Source organism: Loxodonta africana, chromosome 18, assembly GCF_030014295.1.
Source record: "Loxodonta africana isolate mLoxAfr1 chromosome 18, mLoxAfr1.hap2, whole genome shotgun sequence".
NCBI classification, from domain to species: Eukaryota; Metazoa; Chordata; class Mammalia; order Proboscidea; family Elephantidae; genus Loxodonta; species Loxodonta africana.
This window is the reverse complement of record NC_087359.1, coordinates 17,738,897-17,755,794: the sequence shown is the minus strand read 5'-3', so window position 1 is coordinate 17,755,794 and position 16,898 is coordinate 17,738,897. Positions and strand designations below refer to the sequence as shown.

Sequence of the window (16,898 nt, the reverse complement as noted above, 5' to 3'; positions counted from 1 at the left end):
TGAGGAGCAGCTGGTGGCATCGAACTGCTGACCTCTCTGTTAGCAGCCAAACGCTTAATCACCACGCTACCAGGGCTTCTAAGAGAATAACCTAACCACACCCCTTGCCATCGAGTCGATTCCAACCCATAGCGACCCTATAGGACAGAGTAGAACTCCCCCATAGGATTTCCAAGGAGCTGTTGGTAGATTCGAACTGCCGATCTTTTGGTTAGCAGCCAAACTCTTAATCACTACACCACCAGAAATAGTTATCTGCAAAAGAGGCCACAGATCTACTCCAAGCCCTGGAGTACTGCATGGTGATTCTTCAGTTGGGGCTTGTGAGAGGCTCCATGTTGTAGTTGGCTGCCATGGCGCCAGCCTCTAACCAATGGTGATCTCATGCACAATGGAACGAAACACTGCCAGGTCTTGTGAATGGTTGTGGATCAGACCATTGTGGCCTGTAGGGTTTTCATTTGCTTATTTTTGGAAGTAGACTGCCAGGCCTTTCTTCCTAGTCTATCTTAATCTGGAAGCTCCACTGAAACCTGTTCAGCGTCAAAGCAACACACAAGCCTCCACTGACAGACGGGTGGTGGCCGTGCATCAGGAACACTGACCGAGAATCAAACCCAGGTCTCCGGCGTGGAAGGCGAGAATTCTACCACTGAACCGGCAGTGCCCTCTGAGGCTCCATAGAGCATCACTAGTTGCCACAGATAATTTGAGTTCCACCAGATCAGCTCAGTCATGAAGTCCAGGTGGCAGTGCAGCACTATATTGTTAATAAGATCATACCACACAGAAAATGTTTCCTCAATAAAACTTTGCTCTATAATGAACTCTGTTACTTTAGTGAGCCAGTTTAATTCCTTGGTTGGTTTTCTATACAGTGTGATTAAATTGTTTCTAAGTTTTCCTATTTCCATTTTCATTTAAAAATATTTTCATTAAGGTCCTTGTTCTCCATGAGATTTTATAGTGAAATTTTAATTCAATTGGCCAATTCTAGCTATTGCCTTTGTAAGTTTTCTTTTGTGGCAATTATTTCCTCCATGCTTACCGTCCCCAAGTCAAATTTCGCAGATCAAAATCTAAGTCTTATGTATCTAAATTTGTGTGTTTTTAACTGATGACAGTTTTCTATTTGTTATTTTTAGTAATAAAAAAAATGCCGAATGGATAGAAGATCAATAGTGTCTACACACTTCTTAGCTTTTCTATAGAGAAATTGTGAGCAAGTTCCCTCAGATATTCTTGGATTGCTTTTTGTCTAAAGTCGGGCTATTCTTTCTGCACACATTTCAGTCTGATCACTTTGCGCATGCACGTTGTACTGTTGACACAGTCGGCAGATCAGAGAGCAAAACGTATTTAGGATCAAAACAGCCTCAAAATATTTGTTCAGTTGTGACATATTGTCAGTAAACACACGTTGGAAAAAGAAGGGTTTCACGGGGTCCTTGAACTAGACCCTAAAGGTAGAGAGGGATGGGGTTGGCAGGTATAGGAAGGCATGCCACCTACCTCTAGTACCAGTTGCGTCTGGGACCTATAAGGACAAGAACGAACATTCTCTCACTTGTTGCCTTGCACTGCATGGCCAGAACTGTGCTAGGTGCTGACAACCTAAAAATGAGTCACTGAGTCACAGAGGGGAATGCTGGAGGCAGGGAGGCAGCCAGGACCTATACTCTCTCTCTGAGAACAACTAGAAAAACAGAGAGAAAGAGAGAGAGCATGCATATATCCCAGAGATCTAACAAAGCAGCAAAGAATTACAGGGCCAAGATCCAGGAGAAGGACAGCCAGAGATGTGAACCTAGCATTTAGATCCTCTTTTCCTTGGAGGTATCTGCTAATTCTGGAACAAATATTGGATCTCAGGGTGTGCCAAGGAGGAAGGCACCCTGGGTTGGAATCCTATGCTCCAGGTTGGAATCCTGAAGAAATACATCCTAGGAGAAAGGATGAGCCAGAAATAGACCAGACCCCTGAGAAGAACGGAACCTAGCTTTGAATCCTCTCCATCCCTGCTTGAACTAAGGTGATTTAGGTTACTAGTTCCCCTAGCCTCCTGCCAGAAGCAGTTATAAATCTATCCTGAAGGAATATAATATCACCCTTAGCCTCAAATTCTCTGTTATTTTTCATACATAATGTCCAGCACACAGCGAACATTGACGAGGCCAAGATAACCAGACATTATGTACTCTCTGATGGTTTGCAGCAATAGCAAGGACATCACTTAGGAAAGATTCTTGCCAATAAATTGAACCTGAGTTTTAACAGTTTACAGGAGACAGGAAATAGAGGATAAATGGCTCTGTTTCTTCCATAAATGAGTGGCAAGGGGGAAAAGGAGGACAACGGAGCAGTTATAAATTAAAAGACCTTAGGCAACCAAATGCAGTATGAGGCTCATATTTGGATTCCTACTGTCATGGATTGAATTTTGTCCCCCCCAAAAAATGTGTGTATCAATTTGGCTGGGCCATGATTCCCAGTTTGGGGTGATTTCCCTATATGTTGTAAATCCTGTCTCTATGATGTTGATGAGGGAGGTTGGGCGGCAGTTTTGTTAGTGATGCAGGACTCAACCTACAAGATTAGATTGTGTCTTGAGGCAATGTCTTGAGATATAAAAGAGAGAAGTGAGCATAGAGACGGGGAGCTCATACTATCACGAAAGCAGTGCTGGGAGCAGAGCACGTCCTTTGGACCCAGAGTCCCTGTGCAGAGAAGCTCGTAGTCTGGGGGAAGATGGATGAGAAGGTGGAGAGAGAGAGAAAACCTTCCACTGGAGCTGACACCCTGAATTTGGACTTCCAGCCTACTTCACTGTGAGGAAATAAACTCCTATTTGTTAAAACCATCCATTTGTGGTATTTCTGTTATAGTAGCAGTAGGTAACTAAGACACCAACCTTAGCTAACAATAATAAAAAAGACATTTATGTGACAATTTGATAAATTGAAACAATAATTAACATGAAGGAATTTGTGTGTGTGTGTCTGTCTGATAATGGTACTATGGTTTGTTTGGTTTAAAAAAAAGAAGAGAGAATTATTTTAAAAATAGGTACAGACACAGGGACGCAAAATGTCAATAGAAGAAACAGCATGTGGGGGAAGAGGATAAGAGGAACTCTCTGTACTTACTGCACAATTTCCTGTAAACTTAGAACCACTCTAAAAAATAAAGTCTATTTATAAAAAAAATAGGTACAGAGCTGTTCGTGGAAGAAACTACATGTTTGTCACTTGCTTTCAAATAATACGGTGAGAGAGGAAGGAATAGGAAGGTGTGTAAAGGAAACAAGACTGGCCATTTGTTGATGAAAATGGTGAAGGGCACATCGGGGTTCATTTTACTTGTCTCTCTACTTTTGTGTATGTTTAAGTTTTTTTTATAATAAAAGGCATATGAGGACAAAAGAAAGCATGATAAACACCAGGAGAAATGATGGGTAATAGAGAGAAGCCCACAGGGGATACAGATAATGGAGCTATTAGACATGGATTAAAAAATGACTATGCACAATGTATTTGAGGAAATAAAAGAAGATATTGATAATTTCAACAATGAGCTAGAAACTAGAAAGAAGAAACAAATGGAAATTCTAGAACTAAAAAAGTACCGTTACTGAAATTAAGATCAAATTAGACTCACCAGAAGAGAAAATTAGAAAATTAAAAAACAGATCAGAAGAAAATATAATTCATGGTGTAAAGGTTGGAAGTACATATAATTGGTGAAGCTCAAGAAGGAGGAAAAAAGACACAATGGAACAGATACAATATTCAAATAGATAAAGACAAATAATTTTCCAAAACTAATAAAAGACATCAAGCCACATTCAAGAATCACTGCAAATCTCAAGCAGGATAAATAAAACACATCTAAGCATATTGTAATAAAGCAGATAAAAACTAAATGTGAAGAAAATATTAAAAAACAACCAAACAAAAAAATTCCATTGCTTTCAAGTCAATTCTGACTCTTAGTGACCCTACAGGACAGAGTTGAACTGCCACGTAGGGCTTCCAAGGCTGTGATCTTTACGGAAGTAGACTGCCACGTCTCAGTCCTGCAGAATAGACGGTGGTGTTGAGCTGCCAACCTTTGGGCTGAACACTCAACCACTGCACCACCAGGGCTCTTTAAAGCAAACAGAAGGGAGAAAAAAAGACAGGTTGCTTTCAAAGGAGCAGCAGTAAGATTGACAGCCAGCCTCTCAACGGAAAAAAATGGGAGCCAGAACACGATAGAATTAAATCTCCAAAGTGCGTAAAGAAGATAGCTGCCAGCCTAGAATGAATGACTGCGAAATAAAGATTATCAACAACCAAAACCTGGGAGTACTTGTCATCAGCAGAACTGCAGTGAAGGAAATGCTAAAAGGTGTTCTTTAGGCAGGAAGAAAACGGTCCAGATGGAAGCTCAGAGACAAAGGAAAGAGTGAGAAGTAATTAGAGAGGTAAATATGAGAACTGATCTAAATCAATATTGACTGTACAAACAATAACGTCTATGGATTTATTGTTGTTGTTAGTTGCCGCTGAGTCAGCTCTAACTCATGGTGACCCTGTGCACAACAGAGGAAAATGCCGCCTGGTGACCCTGTGCACAACAGAGGAAAATGCCGCCTGGCCCTGGACCATCCTCACAATCGTTGCTATGTTTGAACCAACTGTTGCAGCCACTGTGTCAACCCATCTTGTTAAGGGTCTTCTTCTTTTTTGCTGACCCCCTAATTTTTTTTTTTTTTTCTACTTTACCAAGCATGATGCCGTTCTCCAGGAACTGGTTCCTCCTGATAACACGTCCAAAGTAAATGAGATGAAGTCTCGCCATTCTCACTTCTAAGGAACATTCTGGCTGGGTTTAAAATATAACACACAACAATAATAAAAGCTGGGATGAGGTAATGGAGTTAAAGTATTTTAGATCTTTTCCGCTGTCTAAGAAGAGAGAAAAACAACAACTTAGATTAGACTTTGATCAGTCATGAATCATGTCATAATTTCTTTGGTAACTACCCCCCGAAATAGTGGGGAAATGTATAACTATCAAGCTAATAGAGAGTAAGCATAAAACTGATTAACAAAAAATCAATAATGATAAAATTACAATTCGCTAGAAAAATGACAATTCGAACTGTGTATAAATCTAATCACCTACCCTCAAAATTGATCAAACTAAAAAGAGAAATAGGCAAATTCATAATAACTGTAGGAAATTTGTGACAACTCTCAGTAACCGTTAAAACAAGCAGACAAAAAAATAGTGATATAGATGCTTTGAACAGCAAAATTTACAAACTTCACTAATAAATACATGTAAAACATCGCCATGAGGCAACTGCAGAACGCAAGTTCTTTTCAAGAGTGTATGTAACAGTTAGCTAAATTGACCACGCTCTAAGCCAAAAAGCAAGTTTCAACAAATTCAAAAATTTAAATTAGAGTATATTATCTGATTATAGTGGAATTAAGTTGGAAATTAACAGCAAAAAATGAGAATTAGAAAATACCTGTGTATTTCAAAATTAAGCAACAAGCTTCTGAATAACCCATGGGTCAAACAGGAAATCACCATAAACGTTGTTGAAGGTATATTGAACTGAATAACGACAATGTTATTTCACTATGGGGTACAGTAAAATCCATATTTACAGGGAAAATGAATATAGTAACTAAATAAGTAAGGAGAAAATCAATTAAGCATCTATCTCAGGAACTTAGAACAGAAAATTAAACCCAAAGAAGTAAAGGGAAGGAACTAATAAAGAGCAGAAACCAATAGAAAGTAAACCTACAGTAGAGAAAACCATCAAAGCCAGGAGTTGAGGGGTTGGAGCTAACGAGTATGGGGTTCCTTTTTGAAGTAATGAAAATGTTCTAAAATTGATTGTGGTAATTAATGTTTGCACAACTCTGTGAATATACTAAAAACCATTGAATTGTATATATTGAATTGCATATGAGTCATATTTCAATAAACCTATTACCCACCCCCCCAAAAAAAAACACAACACACCATGACCAAGTAGGGTTTGCAGGATTCACTCCAGGAATCAAGGTTGGTTTAGTAATTGAAAATCGGTAAATGTAAATTTGCCACACTAAAAGAATAAATGAAAGATTATACTTATTTCAATAGGTATAGAAAATGCATCAGATAAAATATGACACCCATTGAAGATTTTTTAAAACTCTTAGCAAAGGAGGAATAGAAGGAAATTTCATTCATCTGATACAAGGTATCTACAATAAACCTACAGTAACCATCCTACTTAATGGAGAAACATTGAAAATATTGCCTCTGAGATCTGGAATGAGAAAGGATGTCTTCTGTTCACCATTTCTATCGCATCAGGGTGGCCAAGCCAGTGTTTTTGAGCAGGAGAATGACTTGATGAAGACTTTTCAGAGCATTTATGCTATTGGGTGGGAGAGAATGGGAAGCAGAAAGACTAGAAAAGCCACTACACAGGGTGATAAGAGTCTTTCTTTGGCTTATCTTGTCCCTTTTTCCTTCCAAGGGTCAGAACCGGAGTGGAAGCAACAGTCCTTAGGGTTGCCAATCAGGTAACTTTTGAATCAGTCAAATTTAGACCTGGGGGAGAAAAAAAACAGCTACTATTGAGTCGACTCTGACTCTTAGTGACAAAAATCCTATACTGTCTGGCCAACTCTGACTCACAGAAATCCATAGGGTTTCCAAGGTTGTAATCTTTACGAAAAGCAGGCTGCCACACCTTTTCTCTTGCAGAACAGGTGATGGGTTCAAACCGCCAACTTTTCAGTTAGCAGCTGAGCGCTTAACCACTGAGCCATCAGGGCTCAGGTCAACAAGCCAAAACCCAAAACCAAGCCCGTTGCCGTCGAGTTGATTCCAACTCATAGTGACCGTATAGGACAGAGTAGAACTGCCCCAGAATTTCCAAGGGGGGCCTGGCAGATTCGAACAGCCGACATTTTGGTTAGTAGCGGTAGTACTTAACCACTACACCACCAGGGCTTCCCAGGGTAACCACAGGGGCCTTGAAATATCATCTCTTCCAACAACCTTGTCAACTCACAAGAGAACAACCATGGTCCAGAGAGATTAAACGAATTGCCAGGATCCTGCTGCCCCTTAGTCGCCTCTCTCCCTCTCTGGCTGGTATGTAAGAGGCTTAAGTTTACTGCAGGTGACCCCAGGTGCCGGCAGCTTCTCGGCCTCCTGGGCTGAAGGCTCTGTAGGAAAGGGTCCACCCGCGGAGAGGCCGAAGGACCAGCACAACCACGTCTGGTGATACCCCTTTTGACCTGCTGACATCGCAGCCAGAATACTGGGGCTGCTCATGCCTGAATTGTGAGGTCATGGAGCAGAATTGTGGGGGACAGGCTTCTAGGCAGAGCCCCCTTGAGAGTGAGACCGAAAACCAACAGCAAAAAGGAAAGGTGAGAAGGCAGTCATCAGGCCCTATGAGCTGTAAGTAGCTGTGGGCTGGGCACACTGGGTGATAGGGAGCCTCCAGCACCAATGAACCAAGGCCAGGGGAGAGGCCTGGCAGCTGAGTGCCCAAGTGCTCACAGGGCAGCTGAACCTCTGGGTCTCTCCAACATGAAGGGAGCCTCACATGAGTACTTGTGCTTCGAGCCCTCTTCCGACATGCCAAGGCAGTGGCTCCGTTCCCCTGTCACGATGTCACTTCTTCCCCACCTGCCCTCTTGTCCAGGATTTGTTCCAGGAGTTAGGGCTAGGGAAAAAACACATGATCTCATTACGCGCTCCACCCCCAATTCATGCCTTCTGGAGATTGGCAAGAGGCCCAGGTGATGCACACGGTTTGTACTTGTCAAAAAATCAAACAATGCATTGCACTGGGTAAATCTGCTGCAAAAGACCTCACTTGGAGGACTAAGGTGCGCCTGGCCCAAGTCACAGTATTTTCATTCGCCTCCTACGCATGTGAAAGCCAGACAATGAATAAGGAAGACCAAAGAAGAGCTGATGCCTTTGAACTACGTGTTGGCAAAGAATATTGAATATACCACGGACTGTCAGAAGAACAAACAAATCTGTCTTGGAAGAAGTACAGCCGGAAGGCTCCTTAGAAGTGAGGATGGCAAGACTTCGTCTCACATACTTTGGACATGTCATCAGGAAGGACCAGTCCCTGGAGAAGGACATCATGCTTGGCAGAGGGTCAGCAAGAAAGAGGAAGGCCCTCAACAAGACGAACTGACACAGTGGCTGCAACACCGGGCTGAAGCATAACAACTATTGTGAGGATGGCACAGGACTGGACAGTGTTTTGTTTTGTTGTATGTAGGGTCACTATGAGTCAGAACTGACTCGATGACACCTAACAACAACACTAACATAAAGGTTGGCAGTTTAAACTCACCCGGCAGCACCATGGAAGAAAGGCCTAGCAATCTGCTTCCATAAAGATTGTTGTTGTCGGGTGGTGTCGAGTTGATTCCAACTCATGGTGACCCCATTTATTACAGAGTAGAACTGCCCCATAGGGTTTTCTTGGCTATAATCTTTACAGGAGCGGATCTCCAGGTCTTTCTCCCACAGAGCGGGTTTGAACTAGCAGCCTTTTGATTTGTTGTGCCACCAGGGCTCCTCCCATAAAGATCAAACCCAAACCAAACCCATTGCCATCAAGTGGATTCCAACTCATAGTGACCATATATGACAGAGTAGAGCTGCCCCATAGGGTTTCTAAGGAGCAGCTGATGGATTTGAACTGCCACCCTTTTGGTTAGCAGCTGAATGCTTAACCACGAATGCTTAACCAGGGCTCCCAGTAAAGAACAACCAAGAAAACACTACGGAGAGGTTCTATGCTGTAACACATGAGGCCACCATGAGTTGGAATCAACCCCACGGCAATGGGTTTGTTTGCCTTTTGGGGAGGAGTGTTGGCAGACAACATAGCCCTGTGCCCCATGGGCAAACAGCTGCTTCCAAGAGAAGGGGTGTACCCCCCAAAGCCCCTTCAGCCTCTGCCCTGGCTTCAGCCTGCTTTGCCCTTATCTTCCCAGGACCTGTCCAGGATCAAGTCCCAGCCCCACAGCCCTCTGCCCAGCCCTCAAGACTCCCCCAAGGTCAGCCCCTATGAGTAACAGCAAACTCCGAATGGTAAAGGACCAAGTCCTCTGTCCCATTTGCCTGGAGGTGTTCCACAACCCAGTCACCACCGCCTGCGGCCACAACTTCTGCATGGCCTGCCTCCAAGGATTCTGGGACCATCAGACTGCCATGGGTGAGATACCCTACTGTCCCCAGTGCCGACAGAGTTTTCCCTCCAGGCCCCGTCTCTGCAAGAATGTCATCCTTGGGGAGATGGTGGCCTGCTTCATCCAGAACAAGGGCCAGGTCTCTAGGTCCTTGCAGAACGTGGCTGGGCCAGGGGACGTGCCCTGTGACTTCTGTTCCCCACAGAAGTTCAAGTCGGTCAAGTCGTGCCTGCAGTGCGTGGCCTCCCTCTGTGAGAGGCATCTGAGCAGCCACTTTGAGGATGAGGTGTTCCAGGGCCACCAGCTGCTGGAGCCCATGTGGGACATCAAGAACCGCGTGTGCCGTAAGCACCGCAAGCTCCGCCGGCTGTACTGCCGCACGGAAGGGTGCTGCGTGTGCGGCGCCTGCCTGCTGGAGGGACACAAGAACCATGACACTGTCCCCTTGGAGGAGGAGCGCGCCTGCAAGGAGGTGAGAGCAGCTGGGAGGCCGGGGAATCGTGGTTCCCTGGGCTTGCCTGAAAGGCTCTCCCAAGCCCAGGGCACAAATTTCCTTGGAGGAAAATTAATGTGACGTTGGCTAGGACCTTGTCATGACATGAAAAAGCGCTATTTAAATGAATGTTGTTGTGTGCTGTCAAGTTAATTCTGACTCATAGTGGCCCTATAGGACAGAGTAGAACTACCCCATAGGGTTCCCAAGGCTGTAATCTTTATGAAAGCAGACTACTACATCTTTCTCCTGCAGAGCAGCTGGTGGGTTTGAACCGCTGACCTTCAGTTACCAGCTGAGAGTTTAACCATTGTGCCACCGGGGCTCCTCAATTAAATGAATAAGGATCCAAAATTGTATGTACTGTAACCAGTAAGGAGCCCCTGCGTGGTGTAAATGGCTAAGCACTCGACTACTGGCCAAAAGGTTGGCAGTTCAAAACCCAGTCAGAGGTGCCTCAGAAGACAGGCCTGGCACTCTGCTTCTGAGAGGTCACAGGCTTGAAAACCCTATGGAGCAGTTCTATTCTGCACACATGGGGTTGCTATGAGTCGGAATCAACTCATAGGCAACTAGCAACAGCTATCGAGGTGGTTCGAACCCACCTAGCTGCTTCAAGGGAGAAAGACCTGGCCATCTGCTTCCATAAGATAGCATGGGAAACCCTATAGGGCAATCCTACTCTGTCACGTGGCACCTAGAAATCGACTCAACGGCACCTATCAACATAACCAGTTGCCATTAAGTCGATTCCTACTCGTGGCAACTCCATGTTGTGTCAGAGTAGAACTGTGCTCCATGGGGCTTTCAATGGCTCAATTTTTTGGAAGTAGATTCCCAGGCCTTTCTTCCAAGGTACCTCTGAATGGACTGAAACTGCCTGTTTATACTGTAATCTGTGGTTAAAAAAAAAGGTTTTTGCACAGGAAAAACAAAGGCTGAAAGAAAACATCAAAATACTAACACAGGTTAGGTTTGGTGAATGCCTTCCTTTTCTCTACTTTCAAATTTTCTTGAGTATATTTGTACTGCTTTTTATTATATTTTAGGTATTCTATCATTTATATTCTATAACAGTACTACTCTAACATAGCCATTTAGTGGCCTGTTAATGGTCCATAGCAAGAAAAGGAGCTTGTGCCAGAATGTAAACAAACTTCATCACTAAGCACACTGTTTTGTTTGGCTGACTTTTTTTTCATAGCAAAACATTCTCGAGGAAGGAAGCAATGCATTTATTTACAATCCTACACAAGCTCCTTATTTCGTTTCGAACCAGCGACAGTTCATGGACAGGCATCTAGAATAACACCGTTCTAAAATATATCATTGCTGGAATGGGTGAAGAGTAATGGTTTATATAGAAGGACTTGGAAACAGGGTCCTGCTCTGGACTTGGCAGTGCTGCCCCAGGGAACTGGACGACTCCATACCTGATGTGCCTCTCCTGCTCCTGCTGCCTCTTAGACCTCCTGACCTTGCTGCCCTCAGAGCCCTTCACAACCCCTTCCTATGACCTGAAACCCTTATAGATCGCCATGGTCAGGAGCAGAGAACCTGATCCCGAAGACTGGAGAGACGGGCTCTCAAGGGTGAGCGATCTGGAGCAGAGCGATGCGCCATGGGGCCATCTATCTACCTTTCAGCTCTGGCCTTTCTCTCTCATTCTCATTAGAGCAGAGCAGGTGAATGCAAGTGGTATGTCTTTTCTGGGCTTTGACATGGGGCTGCTTGCAGACAGGTTTCTCCTAGGCCACCTCTTGAGTCAAGGGCACCTCCTCCTCCTCTACCTCACCTCTCACCCCAGGTCGAAGTTCGGAAGGTCCAGGCTAACGTGGAGAACCAGATGTCGATCATTGCCTCTGATAACCAGAAGCACCAGGGGCGGGTGGCCTCACTCTCGGTAAGGTTGAACTGCTGAGCCCCCTGTCCCAAGCCCAGGCCCCCCAGTGCCCTGAATCCGGGTGAGGGAACTCTCTAGGCTTGGAGGGGATGGTGTTGGCCAGGCAAACAGAAGCAGATGCCTGGGCCAGCTCTGGGCCATGGCAGTGGGGGCCCCAGGATGGGGCTCAGGGATGCCTCTCTATGTCCCTCCCCGCCCTGGCCAGAAACTGACCCAGACAATGCGCAATGAAGTGAACACCTGCTTCTTGGAGATCATCCAAGAGATCAAACAGCTGCAGGTGAAGGTGCTGGAGTTCGTGGAGAGAGAGGAGGCCGCGGCTCTGGGAAAACTGGGCAGCTCCATCCAGCAGAGCCACAGTCGGCTCCTGGAGCTGGAAGGGGACAGCATCTGGCTCCGCGCCCTGCTCACCAACCAGAGCGACCAGCAATTTTTGCAGGCAAGTCCCCTGCCACCTCTGTCTGGGGTCCTATCACAACCTCACTCCCCTACCACCCCAAACACCTAAACACACCAGGTCTGCCCAGACCTCGGATCAAGTATCAGCATCACCTCATCCAGTCCCCTGCCTCAGGGAGCCTCCCCAACCCGGGTCACTGGTCCTGAGCAGATGAGACCTGAGCTTATACCAACACCCTCAGCTTCTTCTCCACCTCAGAGCTTAGCCTTATCCTTTGGGACATTCTTCCTTTTTTCAGACCCTAACTTGATGCCATCATTCCCCTGGGACAGAGGGGGGTGTTCCCTAGGATGCTGGGCATCTGACAGTATTGGGGGTTTCTTCAGACTCCCAGAGCTGGGCTGCAAGTGAAGCCAGAACAATCTATAGAGCCTAGATTGAAATCTTATTCTCCAGCCCAGGCCTGGCCCCACAGTTGCCATCGAGTCAATTCCAACTGATGGTAATCCCATGTGTGTCAGAGTAAAACCGTGGTCCACAGAGTTCTCAATGGCTCATTTTACCAAAGTAGATCACCAGGCCTTTCTCTGAGATGCATCTGGGTGGACTCAAACCTCCAACCTTTTGATCAGCAGCCGAGCATGTTATCCATTTGCACCACCCAGGGACTCCTCTCTGGCAGGGTAGCTGGCAGGAAGGTGGCTTTCTCTGCGGACAGAGACCTACTCCAACCCTGTGCTTGGGGGCTCCGTGGATAGCTCTCCTTTCTTCACTTTGCTGCCATTACACCCCTGAGCTGATTTCTAGGGCTACTGCTCACCTCGTCCCCAAGTCCTCAAGCACAACTGGAAGCATTTGACAATGTTTTTCACTAAGTAATTAAAGGCTCAAAAGAAATCCTCCTCCCATAGTTTTCTAAAACTCCACTTAGCTTACCATGCTTGGCCACACTAGCTGTACCGTTGGCAGCACCCTAACCTGAGATCTCCAAACAACTGGGAAGGGAGAGAGAGAGGTCCAGGTTCGAAGAGGTGACCTCTGCTCCACCTCCCGCATGGTTCTGGGGCCACTAAGCCCCTGGCATAAGCAGGGGCATCTGTCAGAGCCCTTGCTAACAGGTGGTAGTGCCACCTCCCTGTGTGCCAGGAGTTCCCCAGGCTGAAGCACTTCCCAGCCCCCGTAGAGCCCCTGATGGGCACCAGCTTCGAGGAGAAAGAGAGCTTCCTCCAGATGCCAGAGACATTGGTGGAGCTCCAGACCCAGCTGGTGGGTGTGGGTCTCAGCTTCCTCAACCGGCTCCTCCTGAAGGGTGAGTACCTGGTGTGCCCTGTGACCTTGGAGACTCACCTGCCTTATGGGGGTGGGAGCACTCCACAGGGCAGTGGGTTGCAGTTCAGGGCACTTGCAGAGAGCCCAGGTTTCCTGTGTGCACCTTCCTCAGGTGACACAGCCTCCTGGAAGCCCACACTTCTTTCCAGAAGGATGCTGGACTGTGAGTTTCCTCAGCAAAGCCCCTCTATCTCCCCCAGGCATTAAGATGAACTCCTACGAGGTGTTGCCCCCAGCTGTGGACAGGAAAACACTCCTCAAGTGTGAGTCCACAGTATGGTTTCTGCCTCAGGGTGGGAGGGATGGCACAGGGTCCCTGGATGCCTCGACCTCCCAGCCCCAACTCCATTCAGTCCAGGACCTCCAGAGAGACACCGGGGACCCCAGAAGGACTCAGTGGAAAACCCAGGGTAGATCAGAGACCCCAGGGCAGTGGTAGGCAGTGGAGAAGACCCTATCCCACCCCATCCCTGGGGGTAGGGCAAGGCCTCACCTACTGCCCAGAGACCAGCTCTACTGCCCTTTCTGGCCATCTGCCGGTGCCTATCAGCTTCCCCTGGGTTGGGCCAGGCCAGTTCAGATGGGCCAGGGGCCAAATCCCAATGACTTCTCTGAGAGCTCCAGGGCCAAGGTTGACTTCCCTTTGGTGTCCCCCTGTGAGACACCTGTGGAAACCCTGGCCTTTCCCTCAGTCCCACTCAGCTTGGATCCTGAACAAACAGGAGAGGGAGATGACCTCGAGGGCCTGGTTGGAGGTGGGAGCTCCTGACCGCAAACACTCCTCCCCAAGGTGGGGGAGTTCAGACATCACCTAGCTCATCCTACCTCTGACAACTGCCCCCGGGGAGTCAGAGTGGGAGACTTAAAGGCGGGGGTAGAGAGGCCACTCCTAGGAACCTGGGATGGAAGCTGGGGGGCCCTCTAAGCAAACAGCCATGCAACCGAGCCCCCTCCTTCCTCCCTGAGGGGCCCAGCGCCCCGTCCCCGGGGACCTGACCCCGCTCGCTCCCCGGCCCCCAGCCTACTGTAACCTGAACTTCGATCCGGCCACGGCCAGCGCCGAGCTGTTCCTGTTCAAGGAGACGCACTCGGTGCTGAACCTGGGCATCCTGCTGGAGCCCGCGGCGGCCGGCGGCCCCTGGCCCGGCTTCACGCAGTGGCCGCAGGTGCTGTGCTCGCGCGGCCTGGCGGAGGGCCGTCACTACTGGGAGGCCGACGTGTCCGACTCCTGGGTGTGCCTGGGCGTCACCTACCGCCGCGGAGGCCCCCTGCCCTGCGGCCCCCCGCGCCGCAGCATCGTCTACCTGCTGGGCCGCAACCCGGACTCGTGGTGCCTGGAGTGGGACTCGCTCCAGTTCTCCGTGTGGCACGACAACAGGCAGACGGTGCTGCCTGGCGCCTACCAGCGCACCCTCGGGGTGGCGCTCGACTGCGCCGCCGGCTGCCTGGCCTTCTACGGCGTGGCGGGCGGCGCCAGCCTCATCTACCGCTTCCTCGCCACCTTCCTGGAGCCGCTTTACCCCGCCGTCATGGTCAGCAGCGGCGCCTCGGTCACGCTCAAGCAGTGCCCCGAGCCCTAGGGTGGCCGGTCGGAGAGGCGGCCACAAATAAAGCTGGACTGACGCTCTGGCTGGGCCGGCGGGAGGGCTGGTCGTCCTGCCCCAGTCCTCGCGGGTGGCGGGCCCTGCGCCGTTCCGCGCGCTCAGGGGAACCTGTCTCCCTCCTCACTCATTGACTAGATTCGGGCAGAAAACAAGCAGGCCGCCCTCCCTCCCCACAGCTACTGGAGCAGGGAACTCTTGCCCCTGGGCTGAAAGACAGTCCTGTGATCCCAGCTGGGGTGCTGAAGGCCCAGCCCCCTTCCCCAAGGCCCTAGCAGAGGCGGCTGGGCTTGATTCTCCAGACTGGTCCTGGCTACCCGGCACCAGAGGTTCAGGGGTCTATCCCCAAAGGCCTCTCCCCTGAGAGAGGTGGGATTGGAGCAGGTGGTTTCTCTGGGGCTCCTCCCAAGGCGGCCAGATTGAGAGGTGGCATCTGATGGATTGGGGCAGGGGGTGGCTTGTCTGAGTTACTGGCCTAACTGGGAACTGAGAGGTTAAGCTGAAGGAACCCAGGCCTGTCTCAGACCCTAAAATGACCCCACTGCCCTGAACAGAGGTTCTCACATCTCAGATATTTCATAGCCCAGAGAGGCATGAAGTAGCATTGCCCTGGGGGCAAACCTTAAACCCACCTCCACCCTCAACCCTCCCCCTGCCCCTCCAGCCAGCTTCCCACCCTACTCAGCTCCCAGACACAGCAGCTCTGCCGGAAAGCAAAGGGGCTTCCTCCTCCATCTGACCTGCCCATCAGGTGAAGATGAGGTCTGAGTGAGTGCACAGAAGTCTACCTGAGAGGTGGGATCCAGCCCGGGTCATTGCCCCAGGGACCTGGCAGGGTCACAACTGGGGACTCAGCCCCTCTGGGGAAGCTTAGAGTTCTCTCAGAGTGTGAAGCTCACCTTGGCAGTTTCAGCCTCAACCAGCCACTGGTTCTTGTGGCTTCTCATACAGAAGCTCTGAGTAAGGTTAATGATTGGCTCTGAAGAGGAAATAATACAGTCCAAGGGGGGGCCCTAGGGCAAGGCCATCTGGAACCAGGCCAAACGGTGCCCCATGGGGGTATTCCTGAATTCCATCCCCGCCTGGCCTGTTCCCAGAGAAATTAATGACCCTAGCTTTGGGGAATACCTGGGTGGTACAAATGGATAAAGCACTTGGCTGCTAACCAAAAGGTTGGCAGCTCAAGTCCACCCAGAGGCACCTCAAAAGAAAAAGGCCTGGTGACCCATTAAAAAATCAGCCATCGAAAAACCCTATGGAGCACAGTTCTATCCGGACACACATGGGGTTGCCCTGAATCAGGTTTGACTTGATGGCAATTAGTTTTAATTTTTAGTTACAAGGTGGTGATTTGGAACAAGGGGCGACCAGAAAGAGTTGTGTGTAGGGTGTGCTCTGAAGATCTCCATAAGGGTGGAATCCCCTTTCCTAGGTCTCTAGGACTTCATAGTGGTCGTCCTCAGGGTCCTCAAACTCTAACAATTCAAAAGGCCAAGTGGAAACTAGACCTGCACCCTTGGTGAGCTTGGCCAGCAACCCAAAATGCCAAAGTTCTTTGCGTGTTGCTGAGAGAGCGTCGGATGGCAGAGGGATTTCTGGAACCCGTGGGGGGAACCAACAGGGGAGGCCTCCCGGGTTGGCAAGGTTAGCCAGCGCTCTTGGATAATCCACATCAGTGAGCTCTGCCCTCCCCACTCCCCCACTGTGGATCGATCATGGTGCAGGCTGTCCTTGAAATGCCACCCACTCACCTCTTATCACCTGCTGGTGTCTTGGCACCCATGGAATATTTTTGAGTTGGAATCCCAGAAGGCTGTACTCTGTGTCTCCAAGGGCTATTTTACTTCTAAAAGTTTCCAAATTTTTGCAAAAAGATTGTGTTCATATATCACTTGGGTAATTTTAAAATTAAAGACATCTTTAAAAAATAGTATTCATTGCA

At 48.4% G+C, this 16,898-nt stretch overlaps 1 protein-coding gene across 1 annotated transcript; it reads left to right on the top strand.

The window, feature by feature from the left end:
- Positions 1 to 9,129: 9,129 nt before the first annotated feature.
- On the top strand, positions 9,130 to 14,935 carry LOC100674177 (E3 ubiquitin-protein ligase TRIM47-like). Its single transcript, XM_003417394.3, has 6 exons — positions 9,130 to 9,702; positions 11,531 to 11,626; positions 11,832 to 12,065; positions 13,173 to 13,335; positions 13,556 to 13,618; positions 14,376 to 14,935. The coding sequence occupies exons 1-6, from the start codon at positions 9,130 to 9,132 to the stop codon at positions 14,933 to 14,935; spliced, it is 1,689 nt and encodes a 562-aa protein (XP_003417442.3).
- The last annotated feature ends 1,963 nt before the right edge of the window (positions 14,936 to 16,898 follow it).